We start from the raw sequence: 20,674 nt of genomic DNA, 5'->3' as shown, positions 1-20,674 counted from the left end.
GCCCTTCGCTCTCTCGCCGTTTCAACCATGTCCGAGTCTCCCATCCTTTGCCGCCGGGGATGGCCCCGCCCCCATCCCCGGCGCCAGCCCAGCGGGGACGGCTCGTGGTCAGCCAAGAGGGCAACTCGTGCGGCCTGGTTGGCTTCTCTTTTGCTTGCTCGACGGAAGCAAAGGCGGCAGGCCGCGATCCTCGCTTTTAACTCTGGCTCTGGGCCGAGTTCCCGCTAGCGAGGCCGGGCGGTCAATGCCGGGGGGGATTGCAGAAGGGAACCTCGGGGCTTAAGAGGCGGCGAACCAACCTTGCAGGAAGGAAAAAGTGGCATGACAATAAAAGGGCTGTTGGGTTACAGGGCCTGCTCACCCAGCCCAAAAGGTGGTTATGGGACCACCAGCCCCTCTCCCCAAAAAGCCAGGCTGCTGAAATCGCCCCAAAGCAAGGCTGACCGACCCCCTCCTCCCCTCTGCTGCACCCCCCATTCCTTCCCGCAAAGGTTGGCGTTCTCAGGTGGGGCTCAGCCGGCCCAGGGGCTGCTGGGGAAAAGGGGGATTTGCACCCTCGCTACCCAGAAAGGCACCCAGGGCTCGAAAGGAGCCTTTTCCTTGAGCCCGAAAGGCCAAACCACCATCGTCCCTCCATAAAGTTTGCTTGTTTCAGAACGGCCGAGATTGAGAGAAAAAAAAAAGAAACAGGAACCCAGGATGATGAGGGCCTCACTCCTGACCGGTAAGTCTTTGAGAGGAAGAGACCGTGGTGGGATGGCCGCTATTGCTACCATCGTTTGGGAAACCCTCTCAAAGGAAAAACAACAACAACAACAGACAATCACAGTGAGCCTGTCCTGTTGGGAGGACCCTTCCGAGCGACTCACGCGATCCGGGACGCAAAGAAACAAACCCTCCAAAGGGCTGAGCTAAATTGGCAGAAAGCTGGAGCTATTTCCCAGTCAGTTTGATTTCCCCACAGGGGAAAGATATGGAAGAAGAAGTTAGTAAGTAGTAGTAGTAGTAGTGAGGCGAAACCGGAGTGCGCCGATTTCGCGGTGTAAACAGTGCCTTCGCGGTGCCCGAGACCCTGAAAACGGCCTCTCGGGACACTCCCTGATTCGTAAGAGTGGAGAAATGGTCGAGAGCCGAGGTGATCCTGCAAGGAATCCACGGGGGTCAGGGACGTGGCTCCAAAGGGGAAGAGTCTCGGTTTGCAACAGGCAGGAAGTGCCGACGCAGAGGGAGGAAGAGGAGGGGAGGGGAGAGAAAAGGGGATTTCCTGCCGCACGGACCGAGGAAGACACCAAATCGAAGCGGGTGAGTTGGGCCCTCGCCTGGAACAGGCCCCGACGTCGTCTCCTCCGGAGATGCACGGAGCCAAGGCTGAGAAAACTCCCGCACGGTTCCTGATTTAACCAGCAACGTAGAAAATAAAACAAAATAAAAAGAGAAATACCTGAAATATTCTATTCACTGCAACCTACTCTTCCCTGTCCAGGACTGGGGCGTAACACAGTTCCAATCCTCCCTCGAGGGGTTTTTTTTCTTTTTCTTTCTTTCTTGTTCACTGGAAAGACAACGAAGCCAAGCGGTGGCGGCACCACCACCCCTCGCCCCCTCCCGCCGTCCCAACGATCCACGTGCCCGGCGCTGCTCTGCTTTAACGTCCAGCGCTCTCTCTCTCTCTCTCCTCACTGGAATGCTTGGTGGAAACGTGGCAACGTCGTGGCGCCCAAGCCCGGCGAGAAGACCGAGGGCAAGGGATGCAGCGGGCCGAAGCCGAGCGAAGGCCCGCTTCCCGGGGGGGATTCTTGGGGCGGCAGAGTGGCAAGGAGAGGCTGGGCCTCCCCCTGGGAATAACCCATCACTAGCCCCCCCGAGGAGACGGGGGGGTTGCAGGGAGGGAGGTTCAAGGGCAGGAAGCCCAGGAGGTGGGAGAAGTCCATGTTAGCAGCACAGAGGGCTTCCGAGAGGAGCGCGGGGCTCTTGGAGAGCAGCGTCTCCTCCAGGCTGGCGGGCTGAGGCGGGGAGGAGGAGGAGGAGGAGGAGGAGGAAGGGTCGCCGGCGATCAGCGAAAGGCCTCCGGGCAGCTCGGCCAGGCAGCTGTCCATCTCCACTTTGGGGATTTTGTCGGGGAAGTATGAGGTAGATCCGAGCTGGTACTTTGGGGGAGGCTGGGATGGGGAGGCGGGTTCCAGAGGGTAGCTCATCCCCATGGGCAGAGGGTTGGGGACCAGCGAGGGGGGCATCCCTGAGCCGGGCATGGCTGGGACGTGCGCCTCCGTACATGCCCATGGGGAGCATGCCGGGAAGCTCTTGGCGCCCATCACCTCCCGGGAGGCCATGCAGAGGACGGGGCTGAGCTCCTCCTTCACGGCCACGCCCGAGCTGCAGCTGAGCAGGCCCAACATGTCCACGGGTTCCGCCTTGATCTTGAGCAGCTCCTGCGAGTGGCTCTTCTTCACGTGCCGGGTCAGGTGGTCCTTCCGGCCGAACCGCTGGGCGCAGTACTGGCACAGGAAGTCCTTCCGGCCCGTGTGCACCACCAGGTGGCGCCGCACGTCCTTGCGGGTGTAGAAGCGCCGGTCGCAGTGGTCGCAGGGGTGCTTCTTCTCCTTGGCGCTGCCCGAGGGCCGGCGGGAGTGGGCCTTGAGGTGCTCCAGCAGCGCCTGGGTGCTCTCGAAGGCTTGCAGGCAGACCTTGCAGCTGAGGTCGCCGCTGGCCGCCGCGTGCATGGCCAGGTGGCGCCGGTAGCCCAGCTTGGTGTTGTAGTTCTTGCCGCACTCGGGGCAGTGGAGGGCTTCCTTGTTGGGGTCGTGGGTTTGGAGGTGGTTGCGCAGGTGGTCCTTCCGGTGGAACATTTTCTCACAGTACATGCACTGGTGGGGCTTCTGGGCCGAGTGGGTGGCCAGGTGCCTTCCCGGAGGAGGGGAAACAAAAAGAAAGGAGAGAATTGTTGGCGGCTCAGGGGAGGCGGGGGAGGAGAAGAAGGGGAGGGGGAGGAGGAGGAGGGAGAAGAAGGAAGAGGAGGAGGGAGGAGGAGGAGGGGGAAGCAAAGGGAGGGGAGGGGAAGAGAAGGAGGGAGGGGAGAAGGAAGAGGAGAGAGGGGGAGAGAGGAGGAAGGGGAAGGAAGAAGAGAGGGAGGAGGAAGGAGGGAGCGGAGGAGGAAGAGGAGGAGGGGAGAAAGATGAGGAGGGAGGAGGAAGAGAAGGGAGGGGGAGGAAGATGAGGAGGGAGGGGGAAGAGAAGGGAGGGGAGAAGGAAGGGAGGGAGGGAGGAGGAAAAGAAGGGAGGGGAAGGGGGAAGAGAAGGAGAGAGGGGGAGAAGGAAGAGGAGGGAGGGGAGGAGGAAGAGGAGGGAGGGGAGGAGGAAAGAAGGGAGGGGAAGGGGAAGAGAGGAGAGAGGGGAGAAGGAAGAGGAGGGAGGGTAGAAGGAAGAGGAGGGGGAGAGGAAGAGGAGAGAGAGGAGGAGGGAGGGGAAGGAAGATGAGGGGAGGAGGAAGAGGGAGGGGAGGAGGAAGAGGAGAGAGATGAGAGGAGGGAGGGGAAGGGGAGAGAGGAGAAAACAAGGAGGGAGGGAGGGGAGAAGGAAGAGGAGGGAGGGGGAGAAGGAAGAGGAGGGAGGAGGAAGGGAGGAGAAGGAGGGAGGGTAGAAGGAAGAGGAGGAGGGAGGGGAAGGGGGGAGAGAGGAGGAAAACAAGGAGGAAGAGGGAGGGGTCCTGTCTAAAACGGTTATGGGGCCCTGATGGCGAAGCTACGCCACACATGCGGGAAGTGGCACCCAGAGCCATTTCTCCGGGCACCACCAGCCATCACCCGTTGGCTCTTTTGGCCAGCTGGTCTTCACGCGCAGGAAGACCAGGTGGCCGGTGTGAGGATCTAAACCCGGCGCCTGCATCCAACCAGATGAGGATCTGAACCCGGGCCCAGCCCCCAGCCCCAGCCCCAGCCCCCACACCCTTCCCGTTGCCAGGCCCTTACCTGTAGAGCTTGTACTTGGAGGCGAAGGCCTTGCCGCAGTGCAGCTGAGGGCAGCAGTAGGGCCTGGCTTCGGGGCTGGCTCTCAGCTTCTCCACGCCGGGGAAGGCCACCCTGGACAGCTCGTACTGGCACTTCCCTGGGCCCTCGCTCTCCCGGGCTTTGGGCCGGGCCACTAGTTTCCAGCCCACCTCCTCCTCCTCCTCCTCTTCCTGCTTGGCATCTTGAATCCAATGGGGAACACTGGTGAAGAAGGCGGTCATGGCAGGCCTGACGTCGGAGGAGGGCCACGCCGGGGAGAAGGGCTGCCCGCGGGCATCTCACTGGTCCAGCCGCAGCCGCCAAGCCGTCTTTGCAGGAGAAAAAAAACCCTCAGTGGAGATCCTGGGGGAGGAGAAAAGACAGCGGGGGAAATGACCGACCATCCACACAGCGGCACCCATCCGATACAGGCTGTCCTCGACTTAGGACAATGGAGCCCCAACATTTCTGTTGCTAAGCGAGACGGCTGTTCAGGGAATGCTGGCCCATTTTACGACCGTTCTTGCCATAGTTGCTAAGGGAATCACTGCCATTATTAATTCAGTAACCCGGTTGTTCAGTGAATTCTAGTTCATGAGCCACGGTGGTGCAGTGGTTCGAATGTTGGGCTTTGGTCATAAGCCGAGGACTTCCTGTCTTAGCTTCTTACAAGACATGCCCTCTTCTGTTGTCGGAATACGGTCACATCGGCTCTACTTTTTTTTTTTTAAAAAAAAATTGATTTTCTATTAAATAAATTTCTTAGGGCTTAATAATCATCGTGTTGTCTGGGTATTTCATTTCCTGACATGTTCATTAAGTGATTCACTGCAGCTGTCAAATTAGTCACACGGTCATTAAGCAAACCTGGGTTCCCCCCTGGGATCTGCATGTCAGGAGGTCACAAAAGCGGATCGCCTGACCCCCGGGGGGGGGGCCCTGCAACTGTCGTAAAGGCGAGTCAGTTGCCAAGCATCCCAATATAAATCGCAGGACCGTTGGGATGCTGCAACGGTCGTAAAGTGTGAACAACGGTCAGAACTCCCTTTTTTTTTTCCCCCAGTGCCGTTGTAACTTCGAACGGCCGCGAAATGAGCTGTTTTTAAGTCAAGGACTGGCTGACTTTATGGAGGAGGAGGAGGAGGAGGTCTGGCTCAACTTTATTCTAATTCATAGTGAGGCACGCAGGTGGTACACACACACACACACACAGAAACCCGCAATGTTTGCGTACCTGCTTAGGAATTTGGTGAGCAAACATGGCAAATTTCCACTCAGTTTGCACCTGGTCCAAGTAAGTCAAACACGACAAAGTCATGTAACCTCAAAGAGGTTATGAGGCCAGTAATTTTCCTTAGAGCTTCTGCTATCGCCGATCGGAAGGGATAGCTTCCCTCATTTAAAAAGTGGTAAATGTATACCCAGGTAGTCCTCGACTTACGACCCTGGCTCATCATCATCATCTTTTAACGACCTCATAATCCCCTTGCGGGGTGGAATCTGGGCAACTGAATGGAGCTAGCAGCGGGTTTACTGGCCGGATGCCCCTCCTGTCGCCAATGTGGAGTTTCGTTCAGCAGATATATTCTCGAGAGAGAGAAATATCAGCCTCTACCTAGGATTGAACCCACAACCTCCGGATTGTGAGGCGAGAGCTCCACCTCTAGGCCACTGCACCATTCCTGACTTACAACCCCCAACTGACACCCAAAATTTCTGTTGCTAAGCGAGACGTTTGTTAAGTGAGCTTTGCGAGCACTTGTGCGTCTGTAGCTACTTTTTCATCGTTAGACTACCTGTCGCACGCAGAAGGTAACAGAAGCACAGAAGTGTTTAGGAAAGGAAACAGGAACTTCAAGCCACATGGGGAAGAGAGAGAGAAAGTATTACTGTTTCCTACATTGCTATTTTTGGTTTTGGAAAGGGGTAAAATGTCCTGTTTCTGTTAGAATACTTTTAGCTCAGGGTTGAATGGTGGGGTCCTGGGTGCTCTCTGAGCTTGGTGTTTTTCTTGCAGACATTTCATGACCCAACTAGGGAACACCATCAGTGCTAGAAGGGAGGGGGGATTGCAAATAGGAGAAGGAGGAAGAGGGGGGAAAGGAAAGGAGGAAGGGGAGGAGGAAGGCAGGCGAGGAAAGGGAGGAGAGGAAGGAGGAAGGAAGAGGAGGAAATTGCCAGTGGGATCTTTGGTGCTCTCTGAGCTTGGTGGTTTTCTTGCAGATATTTCATGACCCAACTAAGCAACACCATCAGGGTTAGAAGAGATGGAGGTTTGTGAAGAGGGATGGAGGGAGGGGAGGAGGAGGAGAACTTTGGATGTCTTTGGTGTTTTCTGAGCTTGTTGTCTTGTAGATGCTTCACAATCAACTCATCAGTGGAGAAGGAGAAGGAGAAGGAGAAGGAGAAGGAGAAGGAGAAGGAGAAGAAGAAGAAGAAGAAGAAGAAGAAGAAGAAGAAGAAGAAGAAGAAGAAGAAGAAGAAGAAGAAGAAGAAGAAGAAGAAGAAGAAGAAGAAGAAGAAGAGGGAGGGGGAGAGGAGAAGAAGAAGAAGAAGAAGGAGGAGGAGGAGGAGGAGGAGGAGGAGGAGGAGGAGGAGAAGAAGAAGAAGAAGAAGAAGAAGAAGAAGAAGAAGAAGAAGAAGAAGAAGAAGAAGAAGAAGAAGAAGAAGAAGAAGAAGAAGAAGAAGAAGAAGAAGAAGAAGAAGAAGAAGGTGGTTGTGGGGTCCTTGGTGCTCTCTGAGCTTGGCTGTTTTCTTGCAGATGTTTTATGGTCTAACTAGGGAACATCATCAGTGCTAGAAGGAAGGGAGCTTGGTGGTGGTGATGGAGGAGGAGGAGGAGGAGGAGGAGGAGGAGGAGGAGGAGGAGGAAGAAGAAGAAGGAGGGGAGGAGGAGGAGGAGGAGGAGGAGGAGGAGAAGAAGAAGAAGAAGAAGAAGAAGAAGAAGAAGAAGAAGAAGAAGAAGAAGAAGAAGAAGAAGAAGAAGAAGAAGACGACGACTGTGGGGTTCTTGAGGCTCTCTGAGTTGGGTTGTATTTTTGCAGACAGTTTGTGACCATCTTCAGTGCTAGAAGTGTAACAGAACAGGGAGCAAATTCTACTCCCTTACAGTACTGATTGGGTCATGAAATGTCATGACCCTTACAGTTACCTAGTTGGGTCATGAAACTTCAAGAAAACAACCAAGCTCAGAGAGCACCAAGATTTCCCCCACCACCATTCTCTTCCTCCTTCTCCTCCCTCCTCCTCTCCACCTCCCTTCTAGCATTGGTGAAGTTCCCCAGTTGGGTTATGAAACATCTGTAAAAAAAAAAAAAAAACCCACCACTACCAAATGCAAAGAACTCCACAGTCCCCTTTCTCTTATGGCAGCAAAGCCAATGACTGGGCTTCAATTGGTCTGCTTAGGTGGAAGCGGGGTCCTCATCTTGCCAGGACCTCAAGAGTTGTTTGCAAGTTGTTTACACGGACCAAGAAAAAAAAAGGAGCAGAGGCCCCCCTGACCCTGCTGGATGCAACTTGGAGCAACCCAGCCCTGAGATGTGGCTCCATTTAGGGCAGCTTTTCTCAACCTTGGCCACTGCGGATTTCCACTCCCATAATTCCTCTAGCCACAATGCTTTAAGATGGGTAGATTTCCACTCCCAGAATCCCCGTTAGACTGCTTTAAGATGGCTGGACTGTAATTCCCATAATCCCCTAGCCACAATGCTTTAAGATGGGTAGATTTCCACTCCCAGAATCCCCCAGTTAGACTGCTTTAAGATGGCTGGACTGCAACTCCCATAATCCCCTAGCCACAATGCTTTAAGATGGGTAGATTTCCCCTCCCAGAATCCCCCAGTTAGACTGCTTTAAGATGGCTGGACTGCAACTCCCATAATCCCCTAGCCACAATGCTTTAAGATGGGTAGATTTCCACTCCCAGAATTCCCCAGCCAAAATGCTTTAAGATGGCTGGACTGCAACTCCCATAATCCCCTAGCCACAATGCTTTAAGTTGGGTAGATTTCCACTCCCATAATCCCCCAGCCAGAATGCTGTAAGATGGCTGGACTGCAACTCCCATAATCCCCTAGCCACAATGCTTTAAGATGGGTAGACTTCAACTTCCATAATCCCCCAGCTAGAATGCTTCAAGAGGGATTGACTCCAACTCCTATAATTCCCCAGCCGGCATGCTTGAAGATGGGTGGACTCCAACTCCCACAATTCCCCAGACATCACGCTTGAAGATGTGGAAACTTCAACTCCCATAATCCCCCAGCCGGCCTACTTTAAAATGGCTGGACTTGCAAATCCCAGAATCCCTCCCCCAGCCAGCCAGCATGCTTTAAGATGGACTCCAATTCCCAGAATTCTCTAGCTGGCATCCTTAAAGAGGGGTGGCTATAGTTGCTCTGGGGATTCTGGGAATTGAAGTCCACCTATGTCCCAGCAGGCAAAGGGTTGAGAAGGCCAAAGCGCCCCACATCCAGGAGGACAACCCCCCACACACCCGACCAAAATAAAGCGACCCCCCAATGGAAAATGAAAATACCCAAAGACCCTTCCTGACCCTCTTTATGGCTTTTGGCCTTAGAAAGAGGGAGGGGAGAAGCCAGACGGGCGCCCCCCCCGCCCCAAATTCACGGGACACCCGAAATGTCCCGCCGAGCCATTCCCGCAGCGCGCATGCGTACTTGAGCGCACAGCTTTTTCTCTCTCTCTCTCTCTCTCTCTCCCCCTCCCCCAGCCTCTTTCCCGCTTCGTTTCCGAGCTCACCGCTGCCGTGGCGGCTCCCCTCCTGGTGCCTCGAGAGCCCGGAGGGAAGGGAAGAAGGCCCGAAGGTTGCCGTGGGAGCCGGGGGCGAGGCAGAGGCCCCATGGCGGGGGCCACCGGAAGGAAGGAGGCGACGAAGGCGACCGGCCCTCCGGCCCAGCAAGCCTTTGATTTTTTTTTTTCCCCCTCAGGCGGGCTGGCTCGCGCCTCCGCTCAAGGCCTCCATGGCGCCACTTCCGGCCCGTACCGGAAGTCACCCCGTCCTGCCCTCCCTAAGCGCGCGGGGCCGGGCGGGAGGGGCGGGGGCCGGGCGAGCCGGTTGCTATGGAGACGGCCCAAGAGGCCTAACTAGGCCTCGGCCTCTTCGCTGGGCCAGGGCGGCGATGGCGCTTGAAGCGGTCGGCGTCCTCCTGCTCTGCCTGGTTCTCCCGAACCTGGGATGCGCCGGCGACGACGGTTGGGACCCGTCCGGTTACCTGCTTTACTGCCCCTGCATGGGTGAGGCCCGGTTCAGCCGCTTCGCTCCCTTCGGGGCTGCCGTTCCTGCTGCCCCTCCGCCGGCGGGTTGAGCGGACGTCATGGAACGGGACAACTTGCCCCGACTCCCCTCTCCTTGCCCGCCAGCCCTGCACCGCCGGCTTCGGACGGGACGCCTTCCTTTGGGGGCTGAACTACAACTCCCATCATCCCCTGCTTGCAAGGCGGGGAGGCGGTTGAGTTGAGGTTTGGGGCAGGGGTGGCACCATGGGCCTTTTATGACTTTTGGACTACAACTCCTATCATCCCCATGCGCCCTGGGACTCCTGCTGGCAAGGGTAGTGGGGAAGTTAAAGCCAAGCTTTAAGACGGGGATGGGGAACCATGGGCCTTTTATGGCTTCTGGACTTCAACTCTCAGAATTCTGGGAGTTGTAGTCCACAAGTCATAAAAGGCCCATGGTTCCCCACCCTTGCTTTAGGGTGAATAAGACCCCAAAGAAGGGTGGCTTATGGTCTTCTGCGTCTCCATTTGTTTATATCAAGGGTCCCCAAACTTGGCCACTTTAAGACTTGTGGACTTCAACTCCCAGAATTCTCCAGCCAGCTATGCTAGCTGGAGAATTCTGGGAGTTGAAGTCCACAAATCTTAAAGTGGCCAAGTTTGGAGACTTCTGGTTTGTGTTTTATTTAATTTGGTGGAAGAATAAAATGTGTGAGGCCTACCTTTGTGGGGAGGGGGCTCCTTTCCCCACTTTACCACAGGGAAACACTTTTCTTATTTATTTGTTAAATTTATTTGCTGCCTCTCTCACTCTGGGGCTTCTCTAGGTGGCTTATTTTTAACAGGCAATCCTCGACTTTCAACAGTTCCACTTAATGACCATTCAAAGTTACAACAGCACTGAAAAAAAGTGACTTAGGACTGTTGGTCACGCGACCGTTGCGGCATCCCCATCGTCAGATGACCAGAATGCAAATGCTTAGTAACTGGCTCATATTTATGACGGTTGGCGTATCCTGGAGTGATGTGATTATCTCTTCCAACCTGACAGGCAAAGCAGGCTCACTTAGCATGTTACTAACTTAATAATTGCAGCGATCCACTTAAGAACCGCCGCAAGAAAGGTTCTAAAATGGGGCAAAACTCATTTGACAACCGTCTTACTTAGCAGCGGAAATTTGGGGCTCAATTGTGGTTGTAAGTCGAGGACTACCTGCATCTGTAATTTCAGCCTTGCGGTTGAACTCGATCTTGGTGAAGGGAGAAAGCTCTTGATAAAAGCCTGTCGAGACTTAAAGCTGCCTTTTCCTTGCCCAGCAAGTAAGAAACGGTCCTTTATGTTCTGTTCCAAGGGAGATTTGGGAATCAAGCGGATCACTTCCTCGGGTCTTTGGCATTCGCTAAGACGATGAATCGGACTTTAGCTGTGCCCCCGTGGATCGAGTACCGGCATCACAGACCTCCCTACACGAATGTATGTTGTGTTATTACATTTATATGTTCCCCATCTCATTGAAAAACATCTCTGTTAGTTGCTTGGCTAGTATTCCGAGCTTTTGATGTATTATTTATTTGATTTTTATCCCACCTTAATTATTGTTTATAAATAACTCAAAGTGGTCAGCGTACCTACTACTCCTTCCACCTATTTTCCTTGCAACCACAATCCTGTGAGATGAGATGGGTTGGGCTGAGAGAGGGACTGGTCCAATCACCCAACTGGCTTTCACATCCAAGGCGGGACTAGAACTCACCATCTCCTGGTGATTGGCCCAAAGTCACCCAGCCGGCTTTCATGCCTAAGGCAGGACTAGAACTCACCGTCTCCTGGTGATTGGCCCAAAGCCACCCACTTGGCTTTTGTACCTGACCTACTAGAACTCCCCGACTCCTGGTCAGCACCTTAAGTAGCTCTGATCTACCTGCAAAGATCACTGCAAGTTCCCTTTTTATTAAGGCCCTAATGCTCATTTCAAGACTATATCCAACCTGCCCATTTGTCCTCCGAATAGGAAGTGTTCGCCTTTTTTTAATTTAAGCACGATGTGTATTTGCTATAATCAACTCATTATGTCTTCCGTGTACTTGTGTAAACGTGGGTTTCTTTCCACTGCAGCTACACGTCCCTTACCAAGAATACTTCAAGCTGGCCCCGCTGCTAGAATACCACCGAGTCATTAGCTTGGAGGAGTTTATGGAAAAGCTGGCGCCCTCCCACTGGCCCCCTGGCCAGAGGGTGGGCTATTGCTTTGAAGCGGCGGCCCAGAGGAGCCCTGACAAAAAGACCTGCCCGATGAAGGTAGGTGTCCCCACCCTCCACCCCTGAGGATCTGGGGGAATTCAAGAACTTTCCTACTCAGAAACAGAAATATAGAGGTAGTCCTCGGCTTGTGATCACAGTTGAGCCCAGAATGTCCGTCACCAAGTGAGAAATTGGTTAAGGGAACTTTGCCCCCCTTTTTTTACGACTTCCCTTGAGCCACGGCTGTTAAGTGAATCACTGCAGTTGATAAGTTAGTAACTCGATTGTTAATGAATCTGGCTTCCTCCATTCACTTGGCTTGTCAGGTGGTCGCAAAAGGGGATCACTTGACCCCGGGACACTGCAACCATCATAAATTCGAGTCAGGTAGTCAGTGAGGACTACCCTTATGAATTTTCAGGAACAGGCCTACCCTCCTTTTTCTTTTTTTTTCCTTTTTAATTTTTATTTCAGTTTTCCACAGTTTAAAAATATCTTTTTTTTTTAGTGAACAACATGATTCCGGGTTTTCACATTTCCATACAAACATGACTTAGATTACATACTCATCTTTCACATTTAGTTTCATATCATTACTTTACATACTTAATTTTCTCAAAATACTTCCCTCAGGCTTATTTTATAAATTTTCAATTCATTTCTTGACCTATTTCTTTTAACTTTAAATAATTCTCATATCTTCATATTCATTGTACTTTATACTTCTATCTGCCATGTTTGCAATTTCATCGTAAATTTTTATTTCATCACTTCAAACATTCCAGCTCAATTCCAACACTTCAAAAAAGTTTCCCTCACAATTACCAATTAGAGTGTGCCGCCCCTACACCTTATACGTCATTTAATTAATTCCCCTTGAAGTCTCAGTAATCGTGTAACTTTTTAATTATCACTTTAAAAATTAATAGCAATAATCTCCTAGCAACTCCATAACATCTATACCTTTTAAAATCAGATTCCTCATGGTACTTTCCCCTTCAATTACGTCAAAAACGTTTATAGTTTCAAAAAGAAAAAAATTAACCTGTTCAATTCATCATAAAAACGCCTTTTTCAACCTCCCTTGTATTTTGTTTTGCAGGACGGGAATCCCTTTGGGCCTTTCTGGGATCAATTTGGGGTGGAGTTTGATAGGTCGGAGTTGTTCGGAGGCGTCTCCTTCAGCGCCTTTTACAAGGATGTCTGGAACCAAAGGTAACGAGTAACTATTACTAGTGATACTACCCTTGCTTGCCTTTGCCATAGTTGTTCTGTTTCCACTTGTAGATCTTTGTAATTTTTTAATCTTCTCCCGTTCTTTCTCTCCTATTCTGCTGGCGCTATAGAAGAGAAAGAACTTGGACTATTATTGTCATCATCATCCTTCTCATTCTTCTCTACTACCCTCTCTCATTGGCATCCTTACTACGATTAGTACCACTCTGGTGCTTTGAATGTACACCGAGAACCCCTACACCAGAGACAATTCCCTTGGGTGTCCAATAAAGTATTCTCTGTATTAAAGGTAAAGAAATAGCCACGCTTCAGAGAGATTTTCTTGTCCACTTGATTCAGATTTTCAGTCAGGCTGGCAGCTCTTTTTTCCCTTTGGCCACCAAGAGAAAGGGCGAATAATTAACGTTTTTTTATTTCTCCTAGGTTTCCCTCCTTCGAACATCCCGTTCTCGCCCTCCCGGGTGCCCCGGCGCAGTTTCCTGTCCTGGAAGAGCACCGTCCCCTGCAGCGTTACGTGGTTTGGTCCGATGAGATGGCGGAGAAAGGAGAGTTCTATATTAAGACCCTCCTGCTGAGGCCCTACGTGGGAATTCATTTGCGTGTGGGTTCAGACTGGGTATGTGACCGACGTCGAGGTTCTGTGCCCCCCACTCCTCCACACGGTTGTGTTGGCCTTTGGCTGCCACACCCCGTTCCGAAGCCAGAAGCTTGAATCAATAAGGCAGAGACTGGAGTGCCACTTGTCCAGAACGTTTACTTTACTTTTACTTTACTTTTACTTTTACTTTACTTTTACTTTACTTTTACTTTACTTTTACCTCTTTTACTTTAGTCTTTTACTTTACTTTTTTACTTTACTTTACCTTTACTTTTACTTTACTTTTACCTCTTTTACTTTACCTTTTACTTTACTTTTTTTTACTTTACTTTTACTCTTTACTTTTACTTTTACTTTTTTACTTTACTTTTTACTTTTTACTTTATTTTTACTTTAGTTTTATTTTTTACTTTTTTTTTACTTTACTTTTTTACTTTTACTTTACTTTTACTTTACTTTTTACTTTACTTTACTTTTACTTTTTACTTTTACTTTACTTTTACTGTACTTTTACTTTACTTTTACTTTTCTTTACTTTTACTTTACTTTTTATTGTTATTGCACCTCGTACAACAAAACCAAACACCATCTTCAGTGCACATCATGACCCTGAAAATAAACACAAACCTACATCCTTCACTCTTCACATATTGAACCAAAAACCCCCCCGACACCACACCAACACTGCACTATACAGCAGAATTCAAAAGAGCAACTGGCCTGGGATAGAAGCTGTTTTTCAGCCTATGTACTATAGAATGGTACTATAGAGCAGTGATGGTGAACCTTTTCGACACTGAGTGCCCAAACCGGAATGCGCATGCATGCGCACATGCCAGAGCACCAGAAAACCGAAGACCAGCTGGCCCGTGCACGTATGCCTGTTTTTTGGCCATTTTGGAGGCCGTTTTCAGGCAGTTCTTCAGGCAGTTTTCAGGCCATTTTGGGGGGTGTTTTTGGCCTGAAAACGACCCAAAAAACGGCCTTGTTTGGCTGGATTTTTGGTCATTTTTTGCCATTTTCAGGTTGTTTTTCTCACCAAAAGTGGCTCTGAAAACAGCCCCTAAAACAGATGGCAAATGGCCTGGAAACCAGGATGTTTCGGGGGCATTTTCTGAGCCATTTTTGGGCCATTTTCTGAGCCATTTTTCATGCCAAAAACATCCCGGAAAACGTCCTGGTTTTGGGGCTGTTTTTTTCAGCCATTTTCCAGTGCTCCGTGTCTGCGAAGACCAGCTGCCTGGCATGCATTCCAGAAACCAGAAGAGCAGCTGGCGATGCCCACCGAGAGGGCTCCGCATGCCACCTCTGATACGTGTCCCATAGGTTCCCCATTACTTGCCTGCCCCATTGAGTTGGCTCGTCGGAAGGTTGCGAAAGCGAATCACGTGACCAGGGGACACTGCGACCGTCATAAGCATGGGCCGGTTGCCAAGCCTCCGAATTTTGAGCGCGTGGTCAAGGGATTGCTACAGCGGTTATAAGTGTGAAAAAACGGTCATAAGTGACTATGGAGATTCTCCGTCCTTCAGGTCACGGTTGTCCCAAAGGTTCTTTTTCCAAGAGGCAACTAGACTTTCTGGTTTTTCTTTGAAGACGTTTTGCTTCTCATCCAAGAAGCTTCTTCAGCTCTGACTGGATGTTACAAACCCGTTGTAGATTTCTCCAACATGGAGCAAACCCAGACAGAAACGTGTTCAACAGCAACCCAGGAGCTCAGAAACGGACCTCAGTTTCACTTGAGTTCAGCAGGCAAGCAGAGGAGAGAAGCTGTCTCATCTTCAATAGACAGACTCAAAGCTCAACAGAGCTGCAGAGCTTGATATAGAGCCACGCCTAGGCTACTTCTAGTTTCAGTTTCCAAACGGTCCTCATTGGTTGACTTAGTTCCTATGCCTATTCATTGGCTGACCTTGTTACCATCCTCTATTCCAGCTCATGGTTATACTCTGACAAACATTTTTTACTCCTTGCAGATAGCTGGTCATTTGCATCCTTTTAGAGGGTCGCTGAGGCCACCTGGAGGTTTGTCTGTGTCCTCAGGGTCACCTGAGTGGTGCAAATGGGTGTGGAGCCTCCTTGGAACCGCTAAAAGGACGGTGTTGTAGACTGGAGATAGAGGATGTTGTATCCCTCACCCTCTGTTGAGAGAGGGCTGTTCAATTTGGACATAGATGGCCTCTTGGAGCCCTCTTCCAAACCAGCGGGTCCTCTCTGTCCAAAATGTGGACTTTGCTGTCCTCAGAAGAGCGGCCTTTCCTTTTCAACGCAGATGGACTGCCGAATCTAGTCCTGATGGAAGAATGCAAGTATAAATCCTTCCCTTCCCCACCATCCAGTCAGAGCTGAAGAAGCTCCTTGGAGGAGAAGCGAAACGTCTTCAAAGCAAATAAATAAATAAATAAATAAATAAATAAGAAAGTCAACTTCCCTCTTGGAAAAAGCACCTTTGGGACATCCTTGGTCCTAGGTTGGTCCTCATAGACCCCAGAACATAGAGGGACCTTGGAGGTCTTCTAGTCCAACTCCCAGTTTAAGCAGGAAACCCCAAGACATCTCAGAGTCGAAGAAGCTTCTCCAATGAGAAACGAAAGGTCTTCAAAGTAAAAATAATAATCAGGAAGTCTAGTTGTCCTTTGGGGAAAAAAAAAACACCTTTGGGACGGTTGTAAGTCTCTTTTATTCTATACCATCGCAAAACGAGGTGTCGTAAGCCACGCAACTACAAAATCCTTGATCCCCAGAGCCAGTAACTGACATCGATACAAGGACTATTAGCCAGCGCTGACGGTGTTATTTTCCCCTTAGAAAAACGCCTGCAATCTGCTGAAGGAGGGCACAGCGGGGTCGCATTTAATGGCATCGCCGCAGTGTGTGGGCTACGATCGCAACTCTGCTACGCCCCTGACCATGGAGATGTGTTTGCCGGACCTGAAAGAGATCAAGCGGGCCCTGAAACTCTGGGTGAAGAAGATGGAGGCCAAAGCCGTGTACGTGGCCACCGACTCGGAGCCCTACACCAAAGAGATTCAGCAGCTTTTCAAAGACAAGGTACCATATTTTTCGGAGTTAGAAGATGCCCCGAAGTATAAGACGCACCTAGTGTCAGGATTCCAACAGTTACCCCAATTAAATCATGAATCTCGAGCCAAACTTTCAAAACTTTAAAAAGGATTTATTGGGAGTTCACATGTCCAGCACTGCCTGGGTGTAGCCAACTCTGAGGTACGTCATTCATTGTCACCCTTGACCTTGGTTTTCCCCCACCCGCTGGGTGTATTCTAATTCATATTCTCCAATGGGACACTTCCATAGCCCAGAGTCATCGATCATGCTCTCCGGTTAGATTTTAGCAGGGCAGAAACTTCAGTCACCTAGTTCCTATCTTTGAAAACATTTATGGAATGCACTTTCGGTTTGCAAGCTTCTGCACTGCTCCCCCATCCCCCACTTTGTTGGCAACTCTAAAAAAACCACAGAAATATTTTATGAGTTGACACCTAAGTTTTTGGGGAGGAAAACAAGAAAAGAAAAAAAGCCTCTGTGTTAGGGATACACCCTAGCAGAATGTGCACGGCAGTCAGGCAGGCAGGCAAAATATGTGAGATAAACGTTTTTGTAGCTTACACTCAGTAAAACAGATACACTCTGCTAGTTAAATAGTTTATTCCAGTAAGAGTTATAGCATAGTCAAGACAGTCCATATATCATTCACTAATTCAGTCCGTCCGGGGATTATACAGTTGCAAAGTCCAGTGTGGAAAAAGAGGTCAGTAAACTTACAAATATCAGTCCAGGAATATATCTCCTCGCAGTAGAGATATGAAGAAGTCAAACCTCCTTTCTTCCTTCGATGTTCAAAAACTCAGCAGCAGGGAATACGCAGTTAGCAAATCAGCAATCCAGCAATCCAGCAAGTTCTCTTGCTCCCTCTTATGGCGGTTTCACAACCACACCCAAAATTACATGCTTTGCAGTTTAAAGTGACACACACTTAAACTTACTATCATAGTTTATATATATTATTTTACCCAAACTACGTTAGGTAACCTTGTTATTCCTAACACTCTGCCTCCCAGCAATTTGCCTCCTTACAGCCAACAGCCTCTTTCAGCTTCAGCACAGTCTGATTAGCACAAGCAGCTGATTGTCGGTTGGATCGGCCTCCCGACGATCAGCCGTTTCAGTCTGCAGGGATCGCCTATTGCCGCCTCCGTGCGCCCCATTTTTGGCCTCCGCATCCTGTTTCCGGCCTCCACACGCCTGTGTCCCCCATTTCCTGTCCATTCTGATCCCTGCCACCCAGAATGGGCAGAAAATGGGGTGCACAGAAGCCGAAAATGGGGCACACAGAGGCAGCAATAGGCGATGGCGATCCCCGCAGCCTGAAGCAGCTGATCGTCGATCCAACCGACAATCAGCTGCTTGTGCTAATCAGGCTGTGCTGAAGCTGAAAGAGGCTGTTTGCTGTTTGCTGCAAGGAGGCAAATTGGTGGGAGGCAGAGGCCGGTGGGTGGGGGCCGGCAGGTGGGCGGGGCTTTGCCAAGATTCGCTGTATGAGATGCACAGACATTTCCACCCACTTTGGGGGGTGGAAAAACTACATCTTATATTCCAAAAACTACGGCAATTTCCACCTCCGATCAAAACAAATTCTGCCTGTCAGGCTAGAAACGAGCAGTGAGTTCTAGTCCCACCTTTGCCATGAAGGTTTGCTAGGTGACTTTGGGCCAATCCCCAGGAGATGGCGAGTTCTAGTCTTGCCTTAGGCATCAAAGCTGGCAGGGTCAAGATCTCTTCTACATCTCAGCCTCAAGATCTCTTCTACATCTTTTCTACTGCTATGCTCACTGCTCTCTTTCGGCTGTCATTAGTAACGGGAGGAGGGGGAGAATTGGAGGGGAAGAAAGCTGGAGGTGTTACATTCCTGTGCTGGGGGTGAGAAGAAGGAGGGGGGAGTATAAATTCTTGTCCTTAAGTTTCCATTTCCTTGCCTGGCCTTCTTTCTTTTTGCGCAGCTGCGAAGTTTTATCAAAATGTCAAGGCCAATGGACAGAGGCCTCCTCACCACCTGAAGATGCCCACATGATCATATTCAGAACTTTTAAATTGGAGGAGTCTTTTGGACTTTGGGGGGGTGGGAACAATTCCATCCCTTTGTATATGTGATCTGCGCGCCAAATTCTTCAGATTCAGAATCTTCCCTGTAGCTTCCACTTTGAAATTTAGTAAAACTTTGCTCTAACCGTCGGAGTCCGAGTGTTTCTTTCCTGGATTTTGAATGGAGCCCAGACTGACGGTGACTTTGGGCCAATCCCTCACCCTCAGCCCAATCCACCTCACAAGTTCGTTTTTGTGGTGCAAGCGAGAGGAGGAAGACGTCTTCGATATATTGACCATTGAGTTATTTCTAAAAAATAACAAAGGAGGTATATAAATAAATTATTATTTTTTAAAAAAAATAACAATGTTCTGGCTGTTTTCTCCTTGCAGGTCAAAGTGGTCCATTTGCAACCCGAAGTGGCCCAGGTAGATCTCTATATCCTCGGCCAGTCCGACCATTTTATCGGCAACTGCGTCTCCTCCTTCACCGCCTTCGTGAAACGGGAGAGGGACGTGCACCGGAGGCCCTCTTCCTTTTTTGGCATGGACCACCCGCCTAAGCTGCGGGATGAATTATAACCCACGGGGGGGACGACGGGCTTCGAGGTCTCAGGACGCACAACTCGGCTTTGCACAAGCCCCCCTTCCTCGGAAGCAAAGTAGCAGATTCGTCCCGGTGCCGTTTTCATTTTTTTTTTGTCGTACTCTGAGCTGGGAGAACAGCAGCTTCTTGGAAAATCCCACTATTTTTTTTTTTCCCCTGCTGTGGTTGAATCAAGGAATCCTCTGGACACATTTGACTTTCCTCCGTCCCTTTTCACAGCCTTCTTACCTCAGAATGAATGTCTGAACCGCTGCTGCTCCTTTACCTCACAGTATTTTACGACGGCACAATCAGTATAAATCGCAAAAAAAATGTTCTGGACCTCAACAGGGGGAAACAGGACGATTTACTTCACCGTTGTAACTGACTAACATTTGGCAGGTTTTCCTGTACTTTTTTCCAGAACGGATTTAATCTCGCATCTCTTCCGCTTGGGACTAGGAAGACTCAATCTGAATTTGCCGGGATCGATAATGTGATTTGGTACCTTCAGAACCAATTAGAAGCCTCTAATGAGGAGGGGGCTGCCAAGGACATTTTTTTAAAAAACAAACAAACCATGATTCAGAATAAAAATGAGGTATTTTTGAACTGTCTACTATTTTTACAGAAATCACAGTCTAAAAGCTGAAATAAAATCATCTTTTCTAAAATAAAACATTCTTGTTTTTTTACTTCGGCTAGATCCATCAACCCAAGGTCTTCAGAGTTCTGAATACAGGTAGCCCTCGCAGTTGTGACCACAGTCGAGGCCAGAATTTCTGTTGCTAAGGGAAACATTGCGTTCTGCCCCCATTTTACACCCTTTTGGGGCACAGTTGTTAAGTGAACTGTTGCCAGTGGTGGTACCCAGCCGGTTCGCACTGGTTCAAGTGAACCGGTAGCAAGGATTGGACGTGAGTCGCCAAACAGGTAGTAACTTCTGGCTGGCCCCACCCCTCCCTGCCCAGTCAGACCTTATTGTACACGCGCAACATCACTGACTGTTCTCCGCCCAGTCACTCCTTAAGGTATTTCTTCTTTTTTTCCTCTTCCGACGATCAGCTGTTTTGACCCTCAGTTGTGCCAGTATCCCCCTCGCTGTCTTACTGCTTTACCCAGGAGGCTTCCCTGAGGCTCAGAAGGCCCCCAAAATGGGAAGGGGAGGGTTACTGCCCCCCCCCAAAAAGCCATGCCCACCCAGTCACATGGCCACGCCCACAGAACCGGTAGTAAAAAAAAATTGAATCCCATCCCTGATCGTTGCAATTCTTAAGGTTGTTAAGTGAATCTGGCTTCCTGCTTGATTTTGCTGGTCAGAAGGGTCACAAGAGGAGATCACGGGACCCCGGGACCCTGCAACCATCATAAATATGAGTCGGTTGTCAAATGTCCGAATCTTGGTCACCTGGCCATGGGGGATGCTGTAATGGTTGCTAAGTGTGAGAAAGGGTCGTTCTTTTCAGTGACGTAACTTTGAACGGTCACTAAGAGAAACGGTTGTCAGCGGAGGACTACCTGTATCTTATTTGGAGGAGATTCCTAAGAATATTATGGACAGCTAAGAAAATAAATGGATCATCAAAGAAAGCAACTCGGAGTTCTTGCTCGAGGCAGAAATCAAATCTAATTATTCTGTTTGTAGTCTAATTCAAGTGCAAGATGTGAAGGCCCAGCTGTCTGGAGGA

General features: G+C 50.0%; 2 protein-coding genes across 2 annotated transcripts; one reads left to right on the top strand and one right to left on the bottom strand.

Moving 5' to 3' along the window:
• Positions 1-1,521: 1,521 nt before the first annotated feature.
• Positions 1,522-8,992, bottom strand: PLAGL2 (PLAG1 like zinc finger 2). Its single transcript, XM_026722770.2, has 3 exons — positions 8,748-8,992; positions 3,966-4,346; positions 1,522-2,901 (listed from the first exon to the last, which is right to left on the bottom strand). Exons 2-3 carry the CDS (start codon positions 4,223-4,225, stop codon positions 1,677-1,679), a joined length of 1,485 nt encoding a protein of 494 aa, XP_026578555.2. The 5' UTR covers positions 4,226-4,346; positions 8,748-8,992; the 3' UTR covers positions 1,522-1,676.
• POFUT1 (protein O-fucosyltransferase 1) lies at positions 8,969-19,665 on the top strand. Its single transcript, XM_026722771.2, has 7 exons — positions 8,969-9,242; positions 10,577-10,698; positions 11,341-11,523; positions 12,569-12,681; positions 13,126-13,318; positions 16,109-16,351; positions 18,794-19,665. Exons 1-7 carry the CDS (start codon positions 8,969-8,971, stop codon positions 18,980-18,982), a joined length of 1,317 nt encoding a protein of 438 aa, XP_026578556.1. The 3' UTR covers positions 18,983-19,665.
• Positions 19,666-20,674: the final 1,009 nt, after the last annotated feature.

This window comes from Pseudonaja textilis, chromosome 3 (genome assembly GCF_049901715.1).
Source record: "Pseudonaja textilis isolate UNSWEBS1 chromosome 3, rPseTex1.2, whole genome shotgun sequence".
NCBI lineage: Eukaryota > Metazoa > Chordata > Lepidosauria > Squamata > Elapidae > Pseudonaja > Pseudonaja textilis.
The sequence above is the reverse complement of the archived record's forward strand: the minus strand, read 5'-3'. Positions and strand labels throughout refer to the sequence as shown.

Bases quoted from the DNA above. Each gene is read 5' to 3' on its own strand.
- POFUT1 (XM_026722771.2), top strand. From the start codon at position 8,969: ATGGCGCCACTTCCGGCCCGTACCGGAAGTCACCCCGTCCTGCCCTCC. The intron at 10,699-11,340 runs GTATGTTGTGTT...TTTCCACTGCAG, and splicing joins ACAGACCTCCCTACACGAAT to CTACACGTCCCTTACCAAGA. The intron at 16,352-18,793 runs GTACCATATTTT...TTCTCCTTGCAG, and splicing joins AGCAGCTTTTCAAAGACAAG to GTCAAAGTGGTCCATTTGCA.
- PLAGL2 (XM_026722770.2), bottom strand. From the start codon at position 4,225: ATGACCGCCTTCTTCACCAGTGTTCCCCATTGGATTCAAGATGCCAAG. The intron at 2,902-3,965 runs GTAAGGGCCTGG...TCCTCCGGGAAG, and splicing joins TCCAAGTACAAGCTCTACAG to GCACCTGGCCACCCACTCGG.